This window comes from Eubalaena glacialis, chromosome 3 (assembly GCF_028564815.1).
Source record: "Eubalaena glacialis isolate mEubGla1 chromosome 3, mEubGla1.1.hap2.+ XY, whole genome shotgun sequence".
Classification (NCBI taxonomy): domain Eukaryota; kingdom Metazoa; phylum Chordata; class Mammalia; order Artiodactyla; family Balaenidae; genus Eubalaena; species Eubalaena glacialis.
The window spans coordinates 162,338,129-162,355,844 of NC_083718.1; the positions used below are offsets into that span (position 1 = coordinate 162,338,129).

The 17,716-nt window shown below is 41.0% G+C and overlaps 1 protein-coding gene across 4 annotated transcripts; it reads right to left on the minus strand.

Moving 5' to 3' along the window:
• Nucleotides 1-2,413: 2,413 nt before the first annotated feature.
• On the minus strand, nt 2,414-17,376 carry ZFP69 (ZFP69 zinc finger protein). Of its 4 annotated transcripts, none has more exons than XM_061184423.1 (7): nt 16,724-17,376; nt 14,766-15,249; nt 13,312-13,397; nt 7,472-7,598; nt 7,042-7,137; nt 5,022-5,129; nt 2,414-3,663 (listed from the first exon to the last, which is right to left on the minus strand). In XM_061184423.1, exons 2-7 carry the CDS (start codon nt 14,890-14,892, stop codon nt 2,528-2,530), a joined length of 1,680 nt encoding a protein of 559 aa, XP_061040406.1. In that variant the 5' UTR covers nt 14,893-15,249; nt 16,724-17,376; the 3' UTR covers nt 2,414-2,527. The 4 variants fall into 4 exon arrangements, with proteins under 4 accessions (XP_061040406.1, XP_061040405.1, XP_061040408.1 ...); XM_061184422.1 differs by having other exon boundaries at nt 7,042-7,140; XM_061184425.1 differs by lacking the exon at nt 5,022-5,129.
• Between the last annotated feature and the right edge of the window lie 340 nt (nt 17,377-17,716).

Here is a 17,716-nt window from a genome sequence, read left to right on the forward strand (position 1 = left end):
TGGCGAAAAGCAGCTATGTTCAGCCATTAAGGGCAAGTGTTTGGAAAGCCAGGCTAACAAACTTAGAGGAAAAAAATGCTCAAAAATATGACTCAGGTGAAAAGATGTGAGTAATTAAAGAAGGGGAGTCTCCATTTCTTCATCTATAAAGAGAGAAGTTTCAATTAGGTGAGTTCCTAGATCCTTTCCAGTTCTAAAATTCTGACCTGATGAGCCAGCATTGAAGAGTGAGTAGGATCTGGAATGCTATGAACAGTAACCCTTTCTTCTGCTCTCCTGCCCCTCCAGCCCCCCCCCCCGCCCCATTCACCACCACACCATCCACATGGTTCCCACAGAAGCTGAGATCTCTGCCTACAGGTGACTTGTTTAGCGGTGGGCACCTGACGTAGCTGGGCCAGTAAGAGAGCTTCCCCATGATTTTGAGATAAGAAGTGAGAAAGAGAAGACAGTTTTTCTCTGAGTGATGGAAAGTGAATATATGTAAAATCTAAAGCTGATGGTAACCGTGATTTGCAATGAGGTGTTGAAAACAAAAAAGAAAAGCCAGAATAAAGAAAACACAAGAAGCAGAGGTCGGAGATGGAGAGAAAACTGCCTGGGTTTTCCAAAGCATTTCAGATCCTGGTCTCAGTCCACTGTTATAATGTATTGCTGCCCTGAATTCCATGAGATACCCCAATATCCCTCTGTTAACACCTCTCTTTGAGACTTAACTAACCTCAGTTGATTTCTGTTACTTGTAACTTAAAGATTTTCAACTAATATATTTGAGTGTAGTCAGAGCCCATATGGGAAGGAGATAAGTAAATGGAAGAGGAAGCTGTAAGGTAGGACTAGATGTAATGAAGGATCTTAAGTGCCAGGCTTTGGTTTATAACTGAGTAGTGGCTGTGGGGATGAAGATGAGGGGAAATCCATCAACATTTCACAGAATCACTAAAACTTTAATAAAACTTTACCAGAATGAAAAATGAACATGTACAAAATCACTGTGGTCCTGACCTTGGCACTCAGCTTTCACACATAATAAGCAATGTCAACTAATTAATGCTCTCTTCATTAATTAATGTTTATTAATTAGAAAGTCGTGTCCTACCTTGTTTCTGTCTCCTTCCACATGTGAACTGTAACTCGCTAACATTGCCATCCTGTAAAATGCTACGTATGGTCAGTTGATCAGCTGTGGTATATCCTGCTATATTAAGTACCCTGACTCCATTGTCAGTTTTCCTCCATTCCAAACAAAGGGGTTGCAGCCAAGATTATACTTGCTAAGGCAGGTGGATCAGTCTCTTTAAGTGAACTCTAATTCATCAGACAGTTCCAGACTCAGAAGTCAGGGACTGTAACAGTTGGTGGAGAGATGTCTTCTCCTTCTCCAACTGAGACTTTGGTGGGTCTGGCTGCTATTTGATAACATGCAGATTTCTCTCTGGCTCCAGGGATGGCAAGTGCTGCTCTTTATGGGGATGCAGCTCAGCTGGTACTTCTAAGCTATGTTATTGAGAGAAGCTGATACTTCTTTAATGGATGATGGGGCTGTTGGATCAGGAGATGCTTCAGCACCAGATATGGTTCCCACAGTTCTGTATCTTGCTGGAAAATAAATTGGTCCAACCTCTATGAAGGTCAGTTTGGCAGTATCCATCATACAAATGTGCATACCCTTTAGCACAGAAATTCCTGTTCTAGGAATTTACCCTATGCATGTACTTACATTGTGAGAAATAAAAATGCATAAGACTATTCATTGCAACATCATATAAATAAAAGATTGGAAATTCAAAAATCCATCTATAGTGAAGTGGCTAAAGTACATTCAAACCATGGAATACTATCAGCTATAAAAAAAGAATGAGGAGGCACTTTGTTTACTGATATGGAGTGACCTCCATGATATACAGTGAAGTAATAAAAGTAATATGTGTTTGTATGGGGGGCTGCCATTTATGCTTAAAAAGTAAAAAATGTATATATGTATTCTCTTGGATTTAAACAGAAAGATCTCTGGAAGGGTGTACAAAAAACTTAGTTATAAAAAATGGTTGCCTCTGGTAGAATTTTGTGGTGGGGGATGGAGGAAGAAGTCTTTTCACTTACACAACTGACTGTACCTTTTGAAGTTTATACCATGTGAAAGTTTTCCCCATTAAAAAAAATTTTTTTTTCATTAAAAAAAATAGGGGTGGTGATGTTTTAAACAGTAGTTCCCAAATGCTGGTCTGTAAATCAGTGAATGCCCATGATGGATAATTTATTAATCTACCATGAGCTCATAAAAGTAATAATGTGTGAATTTTCTATATTGTTGAATTTAATTTGAAGGGCCAGCTTTTATTCTTGATTAAGTACTTTGTGTGGAGTTATTAGTAGACAGTAGTTATCAATGTAATGTTTATTTACACAATGGGCAAAATTAGAAGTTGGCATCATTATGTCAATTCCTCCAATTTAGAGTCCTGAAATTCAAAGCACAGAATCACTGATTTAGACCTGGCTTTTGTTCATGTTGAATAATCTGTTTTTAGGCATTATTCTGGAAGGCATTTCTCCTGTGTATTTCATGGTGTCGAGTAAGTGATGAATTATAGCTGAAGGCTTTTCCACATTCATTACATTCATAAGGTTTTTCTCCTGTGTGATGCCTCTGATGTTTCTTAAAGGATGAATCATGCCTGTAGGCTTTTCCACAGCGGTTGCATTCATACGCTTTCACTCCTGTATGAACAGTTTTATGGTTGCTAAGGTGTATCCTTTGCCTAAAGGCTTTCCCACATTCCTTACATTTGTAGGGTCTCTCCCCAGTATGGATTCTCTGGTGATGCGTTAGATAAGCTCTATGACTAAAGGTTTTACAACATGTGGTGCATGCATAGGGCTTCTCCCCAGTATGAATTCTTATATGTTCACTAAGGTGTCTAATCTGTCTAAAGGTTTTCCCACATTCATTGCATGTAAAGGGTTTCTCTCCAGAATGAGTTCTCAAATGTTGGATCAAGCTAATGTTCTGGCTGAAAGCTTTCTGACATTTATCACATACATAGGGTTTCTCACCAGTGTGAGTTCTATGATGTTGATTAAGAGATGAACGATGTCTGAAGGCTTTGCCACATTCTTCACATTCAAAGGGTTTCTCACCAGTATGGATTCTTTGGTGTGTGGTAAGGGATGCACTTTGACTAAAGGCCCTTCCGCATTCCTTACATCTGAAAGGTTTCTCACCAGTATGAATTCTCATGTGTTCGGTAAGGTGAATGGGTTGTTTGAAGACTTTTTCACATATATTACATTCGTAGGTTTTTGTTCTTATGTAACTTGTTGGATGATTAATCAAATCTGATTTGTATTTGTTTCTCTTTCTAGGTGTGTCATATTTATGGTGCCTCTGTTCTATAACAACATTAGAACTCACAATATTTTTGCCAAATTTGTAAGTTTCTTGGCCTCTCCTCTTATGGGTCAAGATGGTTTGTCTCACGTCTCTTCCATGGCTATCCTGGTGGCTTTCTAACTCATCATCATATTTTGAGACTTTTCTCAATGTGGAATAAATGACATCATCCCTCATGAACCTTTCCATCATCATGCCATGATAGAACTGTTCCTGTAAAACGTCGTTCTTTGCAGTTGACGCAGCTGTTTCTGTTTTACCCTTCAAGTCTGAAAGAAATGGAAAAAATGCAAATAACTCATATTCATTATGCTTCGAAAAATCAATTATTATACTGGATATGGACTAGAGATTTAGATAACAATACATATAAAGTACATGAAGTTTTGAGTATATTTAAATATGGTTAGGCAGTCTGGAGAGGTAATGGGAAATTAAGAAACAATGAACCAGGTAAAAGTGTGATTTTATATATAGGGTAAAAATTTGAACATTTTAGTCCTCTTCTTTCTATTAATACTAAATAATGAAATTTCATAAGGCTATGTCTTAACAGTGTCTTTTTAATTGATAACTACTTTTGGAAAACATTCTCAGAAAGATAAAAAGATTTCTGTCTTCCCACTCCAGCTAGTTCAAAAAATAAGGTTTGAGGGAACCCCCTGGTGGTCCAGTGGTTAGGACTGTGCGCTTTTACTGCCGAGGGCTTGGGTTCAATACCTGGTCAGGGAGCTAAGATCCTACAAGCTGCACGGTGTGGCCAAAAAAAACAAAAACAAAAAAATTTGAACTAAGAACATTCACAAGAATGTCAAGCTGTCTTTTACTGAAGCTTATATCAATATTTACACATTGTTCTGCTTCCTGTAGTTATTAATCTGTCCCGGGAAGTGTTAATTATACAAAGGAGACTTGTAAGAAACCCAGACTGCTATGTTGCTACTATTGCTATGTTCTATGAAAATATCCTTTCTTTAAAGGATATTTAAAATTCTGACTGTTTTTTTAAAATAATTTATTGCACCATTACTAATATTTCAACTGACAGTTCCATATTCCTGACAAGTATAACTTCTTGTAGGATTTTTGGTTAACACAGAAGGATCATTGGTACTTCCAAATTCCAAATTCTAAATGAATAGATGCAAAAATAAAGTCTATGTTCTGCAGGCCCCTGATTCTGGTCCTGGATCAGGGAGAAGGAAGAGGAGAAGAAGAAGATAGGGGAAGAGAGAACAGGCCATCTATGACCCCTTCCCAATTCGGTATCCAAGCTGAAGCAGGCCCAAGCTAGGGGAGGAGAGAAGATATAACTTTGAAGTTGGGAGTTTTTATTATTATACTGAATTACACATTTCACTAAAATCAGACTGTTCTTATTATTTAAAGGGACTGGACCACCTATGGGACCTATCTGAGATTTCATCCAGAGACAGGGAAAGAACATTCATGGTAGCTATTATTATTATTTTCATTATTATAAGTTGAAAAAGAGAAAACCCAGGAGAATGTACAAATTATTGGAATTAATAACAGAGTGAAACAAGGTGGCTGGCTAGAAGATCAAAACCAGTTATGTTATTACACACTAGCAAAAAAGAGAAAACATAATTGAAAAAATTTATACCATTTAAAATAGCAGGGAATTCCCTGGCGGTCCAGTGGTTAGGACTCCGTGCTCTCACTGCCAAGGGCCTGGGTTCAATCCCTGGTTGGGGAACTAAGATCCCACCAGCTGTGCAGGGTGGCCAAAAAAATAAAATAAATTAGCAATAAAATATAAGTTCTTCAGGATGAATCTGACAAAAGATGTGCAATGTGTACAAGACTTTTATGGGGGAAAATCCTTTATTTTAAAAAATTAGGAAATATCAGTAAGTGGAGCAATATACCACGTTCCTGGACAGTAGGACTCAATATCATAATATCAATTCCCTCCCAAATTGATCTATAAATTCAATTCTATTCCAATCAAAATACCACCAGAGTATTTGTGTGTGTGTGTGTGTGTAACTGATGCACTCATTATATAATTCATATGGAAAAGCAAGGGGCTAACAATAGCCAGGACAATTTTGAAGAACAAGATATTAAGTCTCACTATGAAATATAGTAATTAAGACAGCCTGGCTTTAGAAACTTGGCAGGTGACAGAGTGGCATTAACTATTCAATAATTGGTTCTTGGACTGATTATCCACACGTAAAAAGTTAAACTAGAGCCTCACCTCATACTACATATAAAATAAATTCAGATTTAACCTAAGTATGAAAATCAAAATCTTAAAGATATAAAATAATATATATATTTTTTCTATAAATCAATAAGGAAAAAAGATAATATAAAAATTCACAAAGGATATAAACAAGTAATTTTCAGAAAAGGAATCCTGGATAGATGGCCAATAAACATGAAAAATATGCTCCCTCTTATTAGTAATCAGGAAAATGAAAAAAAACCAACAAGATATTCACCCACTGAATTTATAAAAATGTGAAACTTTGACAATGACAAGTGTTGACAAAGATGCTGAGTTCTGGAACCTCTCAAAACCTGCTGATAGGAGTACTAATTGGTGCAACTAGTTTGAAGAACAATTTTGTAAAACCTAGCAAAATGAAGATGACCCAACAAGTCTCCTTCTATCAAATATCTCAGAGAAACACGAGAAGTTTTACACAAAGTTTTACGCCAATATCTTTGTAATCCCCAAATTTAGAAACAGTACAAATGTCTATCAACAGGAAAATGGATAAATTGTGCTTTATTAATTCAACAGAAATGAATGAACCAGAACAATATGGATAAATATCAACGGTGTTGAATGAGAAAAGCAAGTGGAAAAGTATATATACCATTTATTTAAAGAATAAGAACATGCAAAACAGCATTATATATTGCTTGGGGATACACACATGCAATACAAGTATGAAGATACATATACAAATGAAAATATTTAAACTCAGAAGAGTTGGTTGTTTCAAAAGGTAGGAGGGGAATAGCGGGGCTTAAACTCTGTTTTATTTCTTAATCTAGGTGGAAGCTACATAGAAATTTATTATAATGTTCTCTATGCCTTTCTGAATATCTAAAATATTTCATAATAAAAGCAAAGTTTAAGGAGATTGTTAAAAACCATTGGATTTGATGAGAAGGAATCCTGTGGTAATTTCTCTTGCAGGACTTTCCATAAAATAGTTATTACAATAAATAAAGATACTTGAGTTAAAGGGAGAGTGAGAATCAAAGCTAGGATTGTAAACTGAAAAGTTGGTGAAAAGTAGAAATAGAATGCAAGAGGGAAGATTAAAGATTTGTAGAATGCAGTGAGAGTCCTGAAAAGAGATCCGTTTTCTTTGAGGAGAGACCACGTACATCTGACTGCTTAGGGAAAGGAGCTTTCGATTGGCAGACTTTAGGATACTGAAGAAAGAAGGAAAATCAAGTTTAACCTTAATGAAGAGAAGACTTCTTTTCCCTCCAACTTCAGAGACTTTTGCAAGGTTAGGTGAAGGAAAGGGGTGCAAAGGGAGGGGTAAAATCGGGTTCAGTGCATGCCTGTCCACCCTCTCAGCCTTCCCGCAGCCTGGGAAGATGCTGGGCACTCTGGCCTACATATTGAAAGGCACCATCTGCCTTGGTCTCACCTGAACTGGGATCTCCTGGGCCTTCTTTCTCTGTCATCCATGGCGCTTCTCCTTTCTCCAACTGGGAAATCACACTAGGTTTGGAAAGTTGACATCCTACTTATGGAGTGAAAAAAAGGGTATGAATATTTATGCTGAGGTCTAAGAACCATCCCTGGAATGTAGTTCCAATCCTCTGGTATTTAGGGTCTCTGAAAACAGAAAGGGGCACCACAGCATGTTTTTCTGTTCTCACTCTACAAAGTAAAACTGTTCCCCCAAGGGAGGAGATTCAGGTATGCTCTGGCTTGATTTTCAAAGGAATGAGACATCTATCTCCAACACAGAACCCAAGGCCAGGCTCCAGGGAATCTACAGCATTTAATAATTTAGGAATAGTGACTGTCCTGTAATGGGCAGGTTTCTGGACGTATGTGTAACCCATGCTTACCCACTGAGACCAGGTTCCCATAGTTCTCCAGCATCACCTCCCGGTACAGATTCCGGTGAGCAGGGGCCAGCTGCCCCCACTCCTCCTGGGTGAAGTCCACAGATATGTCCTTGAAGGTCAACAGTTCCTAGAATATCAAATATATTCCTTTTCAGTCTGAGACCACCTCCATCAAGATCCAAGATGTTCTTACAGTATTCTAAATTCTGAGAGATTCTAAACTAGTTTTACTGGGAGCCTCCTCTGGATCTGTTTGGTGATTCTCAGAGACTACCATAAATAATTAAACATACAGAAGGACAGATGGTCATATATGTCTTAGAAAAAAATTAAGCAGGATAAGGGGAACAGGGAGAACCACAGTGAGGATGGGGAGGATCTTTCACGTAGGGTGGCTGGGGAAGGCCTTCCTAAAAGGGTGATATTTGAACAGAGACATGAACTCAGTGAGGAAGAGCCACGTGGAAATCTGAGGGGAGAGCCTTCCAGATGGGGACAAAGGACCTGAGGTGAGAGTGTCCTTGGCTTGTCTGAGGAACAGGAGAGTAGCCAGCATTGCTGGAGGTGGGCTAGTGAAGGGGAATGCAAGGAGATGAGATCAGAGGGGCTGGGGGAGGGAAGAGAGAGGCTTTTAGCACTTATTGTCACAAAGACCAGTGCATCCCTGCTGAGTTGAAATTCTGGGGCCCTGCTGGAGTTTAATGCAAGATGAACAAAACTGTCTGGAACTGTGGTCTAACCCCTCCCTAGCTCAAATACTGAAGAAGTAAAAAGGATCGGCCCCTCAGCAGTGGTGGCATGGGGCACTGGTAGTTGGGTTAATCAGAAGTGAACTCAATCAAATTAAAGTGTATCTCAGCCAGAGCTCAGCCACAGCTCTAGTAAAAATATGAATAATCAGTCCCTCACCTTAACCACCAGTCAGAGGAAAAGGCTTAGAGTCTTCTGTAAATAAATGGAACAGACAAAAAATATAAACAGGCTATATCTATGTATCTATCTATCCATATATATCTTTATTTGTTAATTGTTTATTTAACAAGAGAAATTATTCCTTAGCCCAGATATTCATGTTTCATAGTTCAGGAACACAGGTCAGTGACAAACTTCATGAAACTCAACCCAAAGAAATTCTTTACATTCTAAAATCACTTTGCACTCTGAAAGATACCAGCCTTCCTCATCGCCTCAAAATTTTTCATGGAACCACAATTTCTGTAGAAATCTGCATATGCCTTCTTTCTTGGTTCAGCCAAAGCAATCCTGTAGAAAGCTGCAACCCCCAGGGATACAATGAATGCTCTAACAGTATGAAATAGCAGATGCTTGCCCAGGAGGCCATGCATCTGAGGTTTCGTCAAAGAACTGGAAACCATGGTAGTTATTCACCTCAACACCAACGTCCTTCCAGGCTGATGGAGAAATGGACCTATCTATGCATATTTCATCCTCCACCGTTCTTTTATACACAATATCTGAACTACAATAAAAAAATTATTAGACATACAAAGGAGGAGGAATATCTGACCTACAATCAAGAAAATAAAAACATAAGAAGCAAACACCTAGGTAACCAAGTCATTGGAATTAGCAGAAAAGGAGTTTAAAGAAATTATTAAAATATATGTTGAAGAGGGCTTCCCTGGTGGCGCAGTGGTTAAGAACCTGCCTGCCAATTCAGGGGACACGGGTTTGAGCCCTGGTCCAGGAAGATCCCACATGCTGCAGAGCAACTAAGCCCGTGCACCACAACTACTGAAGCCCGTGTGCCCTAGAGCCCGTGCTGCACAACAAGAGAAGCCACCACAACGAGAAGCCTGTGCACCGCAAGGAAGAGTAGCCCCCACTCCCCGCAACTAGAGAAAGCCTGCACACAGCAATGAAGACCCAACGCAGCCAAAAATAAATAAATAAATAAATTTATTTAAAAAATAAAATATATGTTGAAGAATTTACAATAAAATATGGATAGAATAGGTGAAAACGTGGGGTTAATTGAGGAGAGAGATAGAAATGCTAAAAAAGAACTAAAAGACAATTCTACAAGTGAAAAACACAATATCTGAAAAATCCACTGGATGGGCTTAACAACAGATGGACCCTGATGAAGACAAAATCAGTGAAACTTAACACAGGTCAACAGATAGTATTCAAATGGAAGCACCAAGAGAGAAAAAGAAAAACAAAAAAACCAAAAAACCTGGGATAATATCAAGTAGTCTAATATACATGTAATTAGAATCTAAGAAGGAGAAGAGAGAATGAGCAGAAAAAAATATTTGAAGAAATAAAGGCTGAAAAATTTCCAAATTTGAGTAAAAAATCAACCCACAAATCCAAAAGCCAGCAAACCCTCCATGGGGGGGAAAAAAATTCAGAGAATATCATGTCTACGCACATCATTAAAACTGCTGAAGAGCAAAGATAAAAGGGAAGAACATAAAAGTAGTGAAAAAAAGGTAGGAAAGGAGGAACAAAAAAACCAAGAAAAGTTGGTATAAAACAAAGGAACAAACAGAAAGACATGTCACATGTGGGGAAAGAATAAGAATAATAGCTGACTTCTCATCTGAAACAATACAAGCCACAAAATCATGGAACATCTTTAAAGTGCTTAAAAGAAAAAACAGTCACCCTAGAATTCCATATTCAGTAAAAGATTCTCAAATAGGAAGACCATATAAAGACATTTTTAGATCACCAAAGCTGTGAGAATTCATCATCAGAACACCCCCACTACAGGAAATGCTAAATGACATTCTTTAGGCTGAAGGGAAATAATGTCAGTTAGAAACTTGGAACTTGGTGGTGGGATGAATTGGGAGATACTGATTGACATATATACACTAATATGTATAAAATAGACAACTAATAAGAACCTGCTGTATAAAAAATAAATAAAATAAAATTCAAAAGTTAAAAAAAAAAACTTGGAACTAAAGGAAGGAATGAAAAGTGCTTGAATTGGTAAATGTGTGCAAAGATGAAAGGCTCGTTTTTTTTCCTTTTCTTAATTTCTTATAAGACAATTTACTGTTAAAAGCAAAAATAAGAACAATGTATTATGGGGTGTATAAGATGTAAAGTGAAAAGCATGATGACAATACACAAAGAATGGGAAGAGTAAATGGGAAAATAAGGCTTTCATATTATATGTGAAACAGTATAGTAGTAATTCAACTGTGACATGTGAAAAATGCATATTGTAATAGCTAGAGCAACCACTAAAAACAAATGAAAGAAGTACAGCTAAAAAAGTCATTAGAGGACATAAAATAGAATACTAAAAAAACTGCACAATCCAAAAGAAGGCAGGAGAGGAACAAAGAAACAAAAGAATAGATTTGACAAACAGCAAACAAAGAACAAGAATACACACTTAAATCCCACCACATCAATGATTATGTAACTGTAAATGTACTAAGCAAGCACAACCCAGCTATATTTAAGAAGGTCACACTTTAAATATAAAGGCACAAAGAAGTTAAAAGTAAAAGAATGAGGGACTTCCCTGGTGGCGCAGTGGTTAAGAATCCGCCTGCCAATGCAGGGGACACGGGTTTGATCCCTGGTCCAGGAAGCTCCCACATGCTGCGGAGCAACTAAGCCCGTGCACCACAACTACTGAGTCTGCACTCTAGAGCCCACAAACCACAACTACTGAGCCCACAAGCCACAACTACTGAAGCCCGCGCACCCTAGAGCCCATGCTCCACAACAAGAGAAGCCACCACAATGAGAAGCCCACGCACCGCAATGAAGAGTAGCCCCCACTCGCCACAACTAGAGAAAGCCCGGGCGCAGCAACGAAGACCCAACGCAGCCAAAAATAAATAAATAAATAAATTTTAAAAAAGAAAGTAAAAGAATGAGAAAAAGCTATCCTATACCAACAATAACTAAAAACACTGGAGGAGCTACGTTAAATCAGACAAAGTGGGCTTAGGAAAAAGAATATTATGAGGCATAAAGAAGAGACATTTCGTAATGATAAATGGTCAGTCCATCAAGAAGACAACAATCCTATGTGTTTATGCACCTGATAACAGAATTCAAAATAAATAAAGCAGAGTTGACAGAACTAAAGGGAGATATAGATGAAACCATAATAATTAGAGATTTTAACACTCCTCTCAGTAAATGATGGAACAAGTAGACAAAAATTCATCAAGGATATAGATTTGAACAACCTATCAACCAACTTAACCTAACTGACATTTGTAGAGCACTATACCTAACCATTGCAGCGTATAAATTCTTTTTTTTTTTTTAGATTCTTTTTTCAAGTAAACTTTTTATTTTGAGATTACAGATTTATTATATAATTTTAATTGTAGATTTACATGCAGTTTTAAGAAATAATGCAGAGATCCCATGTACTCTCTACTGGGGGTAAAACAGAGTTTTAATTGGAAAGGGGCACAAGGGAACATTCTGAGATGGTGGAAATGCTCTATATCTTGATTTGGTTACATGGTATATACATACGTCAAAATAGAACTATGTACTCTCTTAAGTGTATTTTCCTATATGTAAATTACAACTCAATTTTAAGAAATTTAATCTTATCCCAGTGCTAAGAATCCCACCAGTTTTTGACAAATGTCAGGTGGTAAGAATTCCAGATAAGTGGAATGTAGATATAAGATACTTCTTCAAATAATTAGAATATTATTATTTCTTCCATATTACCAGAAATAACCCTGGAATACATTTCAATCCTAAAAGGTGTTAGCATCTGAATTAACAGAGGAAACTGGGATTGTAAACAGCTAAAAAAATCACCGAGCAAGTAAATACAGGAGATGAGTTCAAACCTTGTACCATCTAATTTCAGAACCCAAGTTCTCACTTAAAACTCTTCTGTCCTCGAATAACATCCCTCTTTAACAGTCTTCCTTTCTCGTTTATTCTACAGTTTTCCTTCTGTTTCACCTATCCTTCTACCAGGTGGTAAGGACACCGTTTCCACACCCTGTTGTAACCGCCCAGCCTGTCTAATGTGTATGCTCTGTGGCCTGACCATTTCTTCTCTACTCACGTCTTTGGCTGCAGTTTGACCTCTGCTCCAGACACTATTCTAAGGGCCACATCATGAAGTGATAGATGTACCTCACTAAAAATGTCAAAACTTTATTCTCACTAAGTTTGTTTTTAGTATGAAATACTCATAAAAATTGAGGTTTATCAGACTTCCCTGGTGGCACAGTGGTTAAGAATCCACCTGCCAATGCAGGGGACATGGGTTCCATCCCTGGTCCGGGAAGATCCCACATGCCGCGGAGCAACTAAGCCCGTGCACCACAACTACTGAGCCTGCGCTCTAGAGCCCACGAGTCACAACTACTGAGCCCACAAGCCACAACTACTGAAGCCCACGCGCCTAAAGCCCGTGCTCCGCAACAAGAGAAGCCACCGCAATGAGAAGCCCGCACACTGCAACGAAGAGTAGCCCCCGCTCGCCCCAACTAGAGAAAGCCCACACACAGCAACAAAGACCCAATGCAGCCAAAAATAAATAAATAAATAAATTATTTTTTTAAAATTGAGGTTTATCTTAGGTCCCAAGTTTTTAGGGGCTAGAATTATATCACTCATTTTGCTTTCTCTACAAAAATTCGCACAACGTTAGATCTAGATGTTGGTTAGAAACAAGCGTTTTCTATGAGTAAGGAAACTGCTGCCACTGCGGCCCAGTTTTCTGTAAAAGACTAACTTGCACTGAATTCTCTGGGTGAAATTCGTTAGCCTCAATATACCCCAACTCCCCAGAAAAGGGCAAGTTATAATCTTAAAAACCAAAAAGCATGTCAAGAAAGTGACAGGAAACTTCAACCCACCTGGGAGTCTGTTGTCGGGGCCCCGGGAGTCACTTCATCCTTTAAACTTTCTCCCTGGGTCTCATCAGCATCCTGAGATAGCAGAGCTGAGGAAGGAAAAGAGCCAGAAAGTTTGCATCTCCCCAAATCCCCCAAATAGAAAAACTGCCTGTAGACCTGCTGAATATGGCGCCCCTCTCAAAACATTCACAGAGGGACATTCAGAGCAACTCAGGAGCAGACTGGAGCCTCCTTAATGAGGAGGATCTGCAGGGCATTGCTTTGGGCATTAACGTTTCCCAATGGCCAGTGCTGGTCCAAAAGCACAGACCTACCAGGCCACTCCTTTGTTCAAAGGTTCCCGACTAGAAAGAAAAATACAAACACCTCCCATGGACTTCAAGGCACTCTATAATCTGCCTGAAGCACATTTTCCCAGCATTAGTTTCCTCTAACCACCATCCTTTATCTGTGGGACACATACACTGACCACATTCTTAACCCTTAGTTAGACTAGAACAGTCTCCATTCTCTGAACCACTCTTCAAGGTACCCACTTTTGTATCTTTTCCTCAATTCTTCCGTAAAAAAAACTTAGACATCTTTTAAGGCACAATTCCATGCTATCTACTTTGTGAAATTTTCTCTGATAAGTACAATCAGAAGAATGTTTCCTGTCTCTTATCTTCCAAAAGAATTTTACCATAGAATGTATTTAGGCTACTTTCTATTCTTTTCTTTTGATCTGAGTATGTGTCTATCTCCATCAATTAATAATTAGCATTAGAGATCATTATTCATTTTTCCATCCATCAAGATGCTTAGCAAAGTCCCCTGCCTGACAGAGCTAGAATGTAACAAATACAAGCTGGATTTGAAGTGTTATAGGTACGAACTAAGAGACCACATGAGACATACAAATTCCTCTGTCCACCCATCTATTCTGACCCAACCACCAAATACTGTGTAAACTTGGTTATGTTTCCCACTGAACTCATATATTTCAAGGTAAAATGAGAGTAACTAAGCATGTCATTCCTTCTTCCTGGCAGGAGATGAAAAGAAAGAAAAAAATATTGGTTTGGGGTTAAAATGACTGAAACTTGTGAAGGAAAACCACTGGAGGGCTTAAGAAAGTAGAAACCTTTAACCCCAATGTCTGTGAGTCACACTTACACACTTCGGAGCCACTGTTGGGGAACACCCTGAATTCTGTCTTCCTGTCCTGTGTTTATTCGGGGACACGAGATGGGAGCAGCATGGCACACGTGTCGCAAAGATCCAGTGCTCAGAGCCCAACATTTTCTCTCACAGCTATCCCTTTCACCAAAGCCATAAGCATGAGCCCCAAGGACCTTCTTTCCTCCAATTTTCTCCCCTAGAGACACTTCAATGACGTGTGTACCTATCTTTCTGCAAGCAAACTGAGACCCCTTCCTCTACCTCCATCCCCTCCCTCCATCAGCCTCTCTCACCTTCTCCTTCAAACATCTTGGTCACGTCCTCCCACAGGGGCGCCCCTTCCTTGGCCTTCTGTGGATGGTGCAACTTCACCCAGGTGCTGGCCTCAGTGGGCAGGGTAATCAGGAGCTGCTGTAGCATGATGATGCCACCCGACTGGCCTTGTCCACTTCTGGGGAGGACACTGCCAGAGCCTCTGCTGAGACGCCTCACAGTTGTATGGCCCTCCTCTGATCACAATCTCCTGCCCTCAGGACTTTGGCGTGTCCCTGCGGCACCAGAACCTGGGGGCTCCTAGAGGCTAATGTGCCTTTAACAACTCTGAAAAAGTGACTCCTTTCTGAAATTAAGTACTGCCTGCTTGGGAGGCGGCCGGTTGAGTAGGTCTGAGTACATGCCTCTTCATATTCTTCTAGAGAAGCAAAAGGCAGGAGAGGAGGGATCCAGAAAACTGATCATACAGCTAGAACTCCAGAACTTGCAGAAATATATTTAAAACTGCAAAAGATCCAAAAACAAAGATGTGGCATCAATGTGGAAATAAGTATAACTGGTGCTTTGGATGTGGCTTTAATTTCCAGTTCTATACACACTTTCATAAACAGCCAATGACACACAAACACCAAGGATACACAAACATACACAGTCCCTGCCTGCCTTGACTTCCTTCCTTGTAAGCTGCATGCATCTTCTGCCTGGATACAGACTTGGGAGTTAAGAGGGCAAGCTTAGAAACCAGACAGCCTGGGTTAGAATCCTGACACTTGCACTTCAAAGCTCTAAGACACTTCAGTTCTCTGAGCTTCAGTCTCATCATCTAGAAAATGCAGATAATAAATGTACTTCATAGGGCTGTAACAATGTTGGGAATACAGTGCCTTCATAGACATTATTAAAAACCTTTTGCTTTGGGCTTCCCTGGTGGTGCAGTGGTTGAGAATCTGCCTGCTAATGCAGGGGACACGGGTTCGAACCCTGGTCTGGGAAGATCCCACATGCCGTGGAGCAACTAGGCCCGTGAGCCACAACTACTGAGCCTGCGCGTCTGGAGCCTGTGCTCCACAACAAGAGAGGCCACGATAGTGAGAGGCCCGCGCACCGCAATGAAGAGTGGCCCCCGCTTGCCACAACTAGAGGAAGCCCTCGCACAGAAACGAAGACCCAACACAGCCAAAAAAAATAAAAAGTGAAATAAATAATAATTAAAGGTGCTAATAATTAAAAAAAAAATCTTTTGCTTTAATGTTGCAATCATAGCATTATCTTTTAAAATTATTTTTTAAAAACAATTACAGATCTGAATTTAAAGTTCAAGTATCTCAACTGATGGAATAATCACATGGCTGTGTTTTCACACGGGCAAGTAGTGACAGACACAGCACCACCCACGTGGATGCCCAGCAGCTGGCAAGGTCTTTTAACCTCTGGGTTAAGATACATCCTGCTTTCAGAAACGTTCAATTGGGGGAGAGGGGTATGTCTTCAAACGGAGGAAATATAGTACTTTGAATATAATGAGGACTATTGCATAACTGTTTGTAGCAGGAAAATTTGGAAACAGCCCAAATTCATCATCTCATCGAAACCCCTGGCATCTGAACATGTGCCTCCACAGCGACCAGGTCCAGTGTATCCCGGCCCCAAGAACAGTCCTAGTCCTAGCACCCTGGAAAGGGAGCCGGCCTAACTTTTTGGAGTTTGTGGGGCAGGGTGTTTGGCTTCTTGTTTTCATCTGTGACTGATGCAGAGAAAGGAGCTGCCTCCTATGGATAGGAGCATGTAGGAAAATATCCTAACCCTGAATAAATAAAAAGTAAAATGGCTTGTTACCAAAGTGAGGAAACTTTCGAATCTTATGAAATGGTTAAAAACAGAGAAGCTTCATTTCGAGATGCCCCTTCTCACTGCTCCCAGAAGTGCCTCCCTCGGACTTAGAGACTTGCAGACACAGGCAGCTTAGCTTCCTACTCACCAGACCGGCCTTGGACGCTGGCAGGACGAGAGATGGGGGCGTGAGAGAGCCCGTTCTTGAGGCTTTCAGCTCCAGAGGGTGTCTCTTTAGAGAAGGGCCGTGGGTAACAGATTTTGTTCTTTCCCGGCCTTTTATAGACAGACCACATCCCCACCCAACACAATGATTCTTTTAAAAACGCCCAACGTTCACGCAGGCTTCCTTCGGAAGCTCAGAGGACTATCGGCCTTCGGACGGGACCGGGGAATCTTTTCCAAATTCCCGAGAGGCGGCCTAGGGCGGGTGCTGCGGCACCAGGTGAACCCACCGCCCCTCCAAGGTATGCTTTCCCGGCCGCACCCCCGGGAGCGGGGCTTTGGGGGCCGCAATGCGAGGGGTGCCCAGAACCGGCTTCCCGCAGACCCGGGCGAGGCTACAGCTCGCCGGCCGCTGCTTTGATGCCGGCCCGGCGGCAGCAGCCAGGCCCACCGGCGCCCAGCCTCCTGGGCCGCAGCCCCGGTGTCCCGGCGCCTCCACCCTCCCGGCGCGCCGTCGCCTTTGCCCGTGCCCCGGGTCGCTCTCGCCCGGGCCGTGGCGGGTTCGGGGTGCGGCCCCCGATGCTGCGGTGCAGCCACAGACCCCGTCGCCCGCCCTTCTTCCGGCGGCTCAGCACGCCTGGCCGCCCGCTCCGCCCACGGGGAGCCGCGAGGGCCCCGCCCTCTCCAGGGAGGCAGGCGCTCCCGAAAACCCGGAACCCGGATTCTGCCGGATTCCCCCACGGCACGCGTGCCCCCAGGGCTGCCAGACCCTGGTCAGCGGCCACCCAGGCGGACCGCCTGCGTTTCCTGACTGTGGTCCCAAGAGACTAGGTGGCCCGCCCAGCTCTTCTGGTGGGGAAGCCCTTTCTCTGTCGTTCGTTCATTCATTTATTCAACTATCTTCTGAGTGCCTAGATCTGCCACGCATTGTTACAGGCTCTGGGGAGATACCAGTTATCGAAAAGCAGTCCGTGCT

What these genes read in the sequence shown, in the direction of transcription:
- ZFP69 (XM_061184422.1), bottom strand. Translation starts at nt 14,892, where the DNA reads ATGCTACAGCAGCTCCTGATTACCCTGCCCACTGAGGCCAGCACCTGG. An exon ending in CCCAGGAGATCCCAGTTCAG is followed by an intron (nt 5,130 to 7,041) that starts GTGAGACCAAGG and finishes CACCCTGCACAG; the next exon opens with CTGGTGGGATCTTAGTTCCC. An exon ending in ATTCCCTGCTATTTTAAATG is followed by an intron (nt 3,664 to 5,021) that starts GTATAAATTTTT and finishes CATTTCTTTCAG; the next exon opens with ACTTGAAGGGTAAAACAGAA.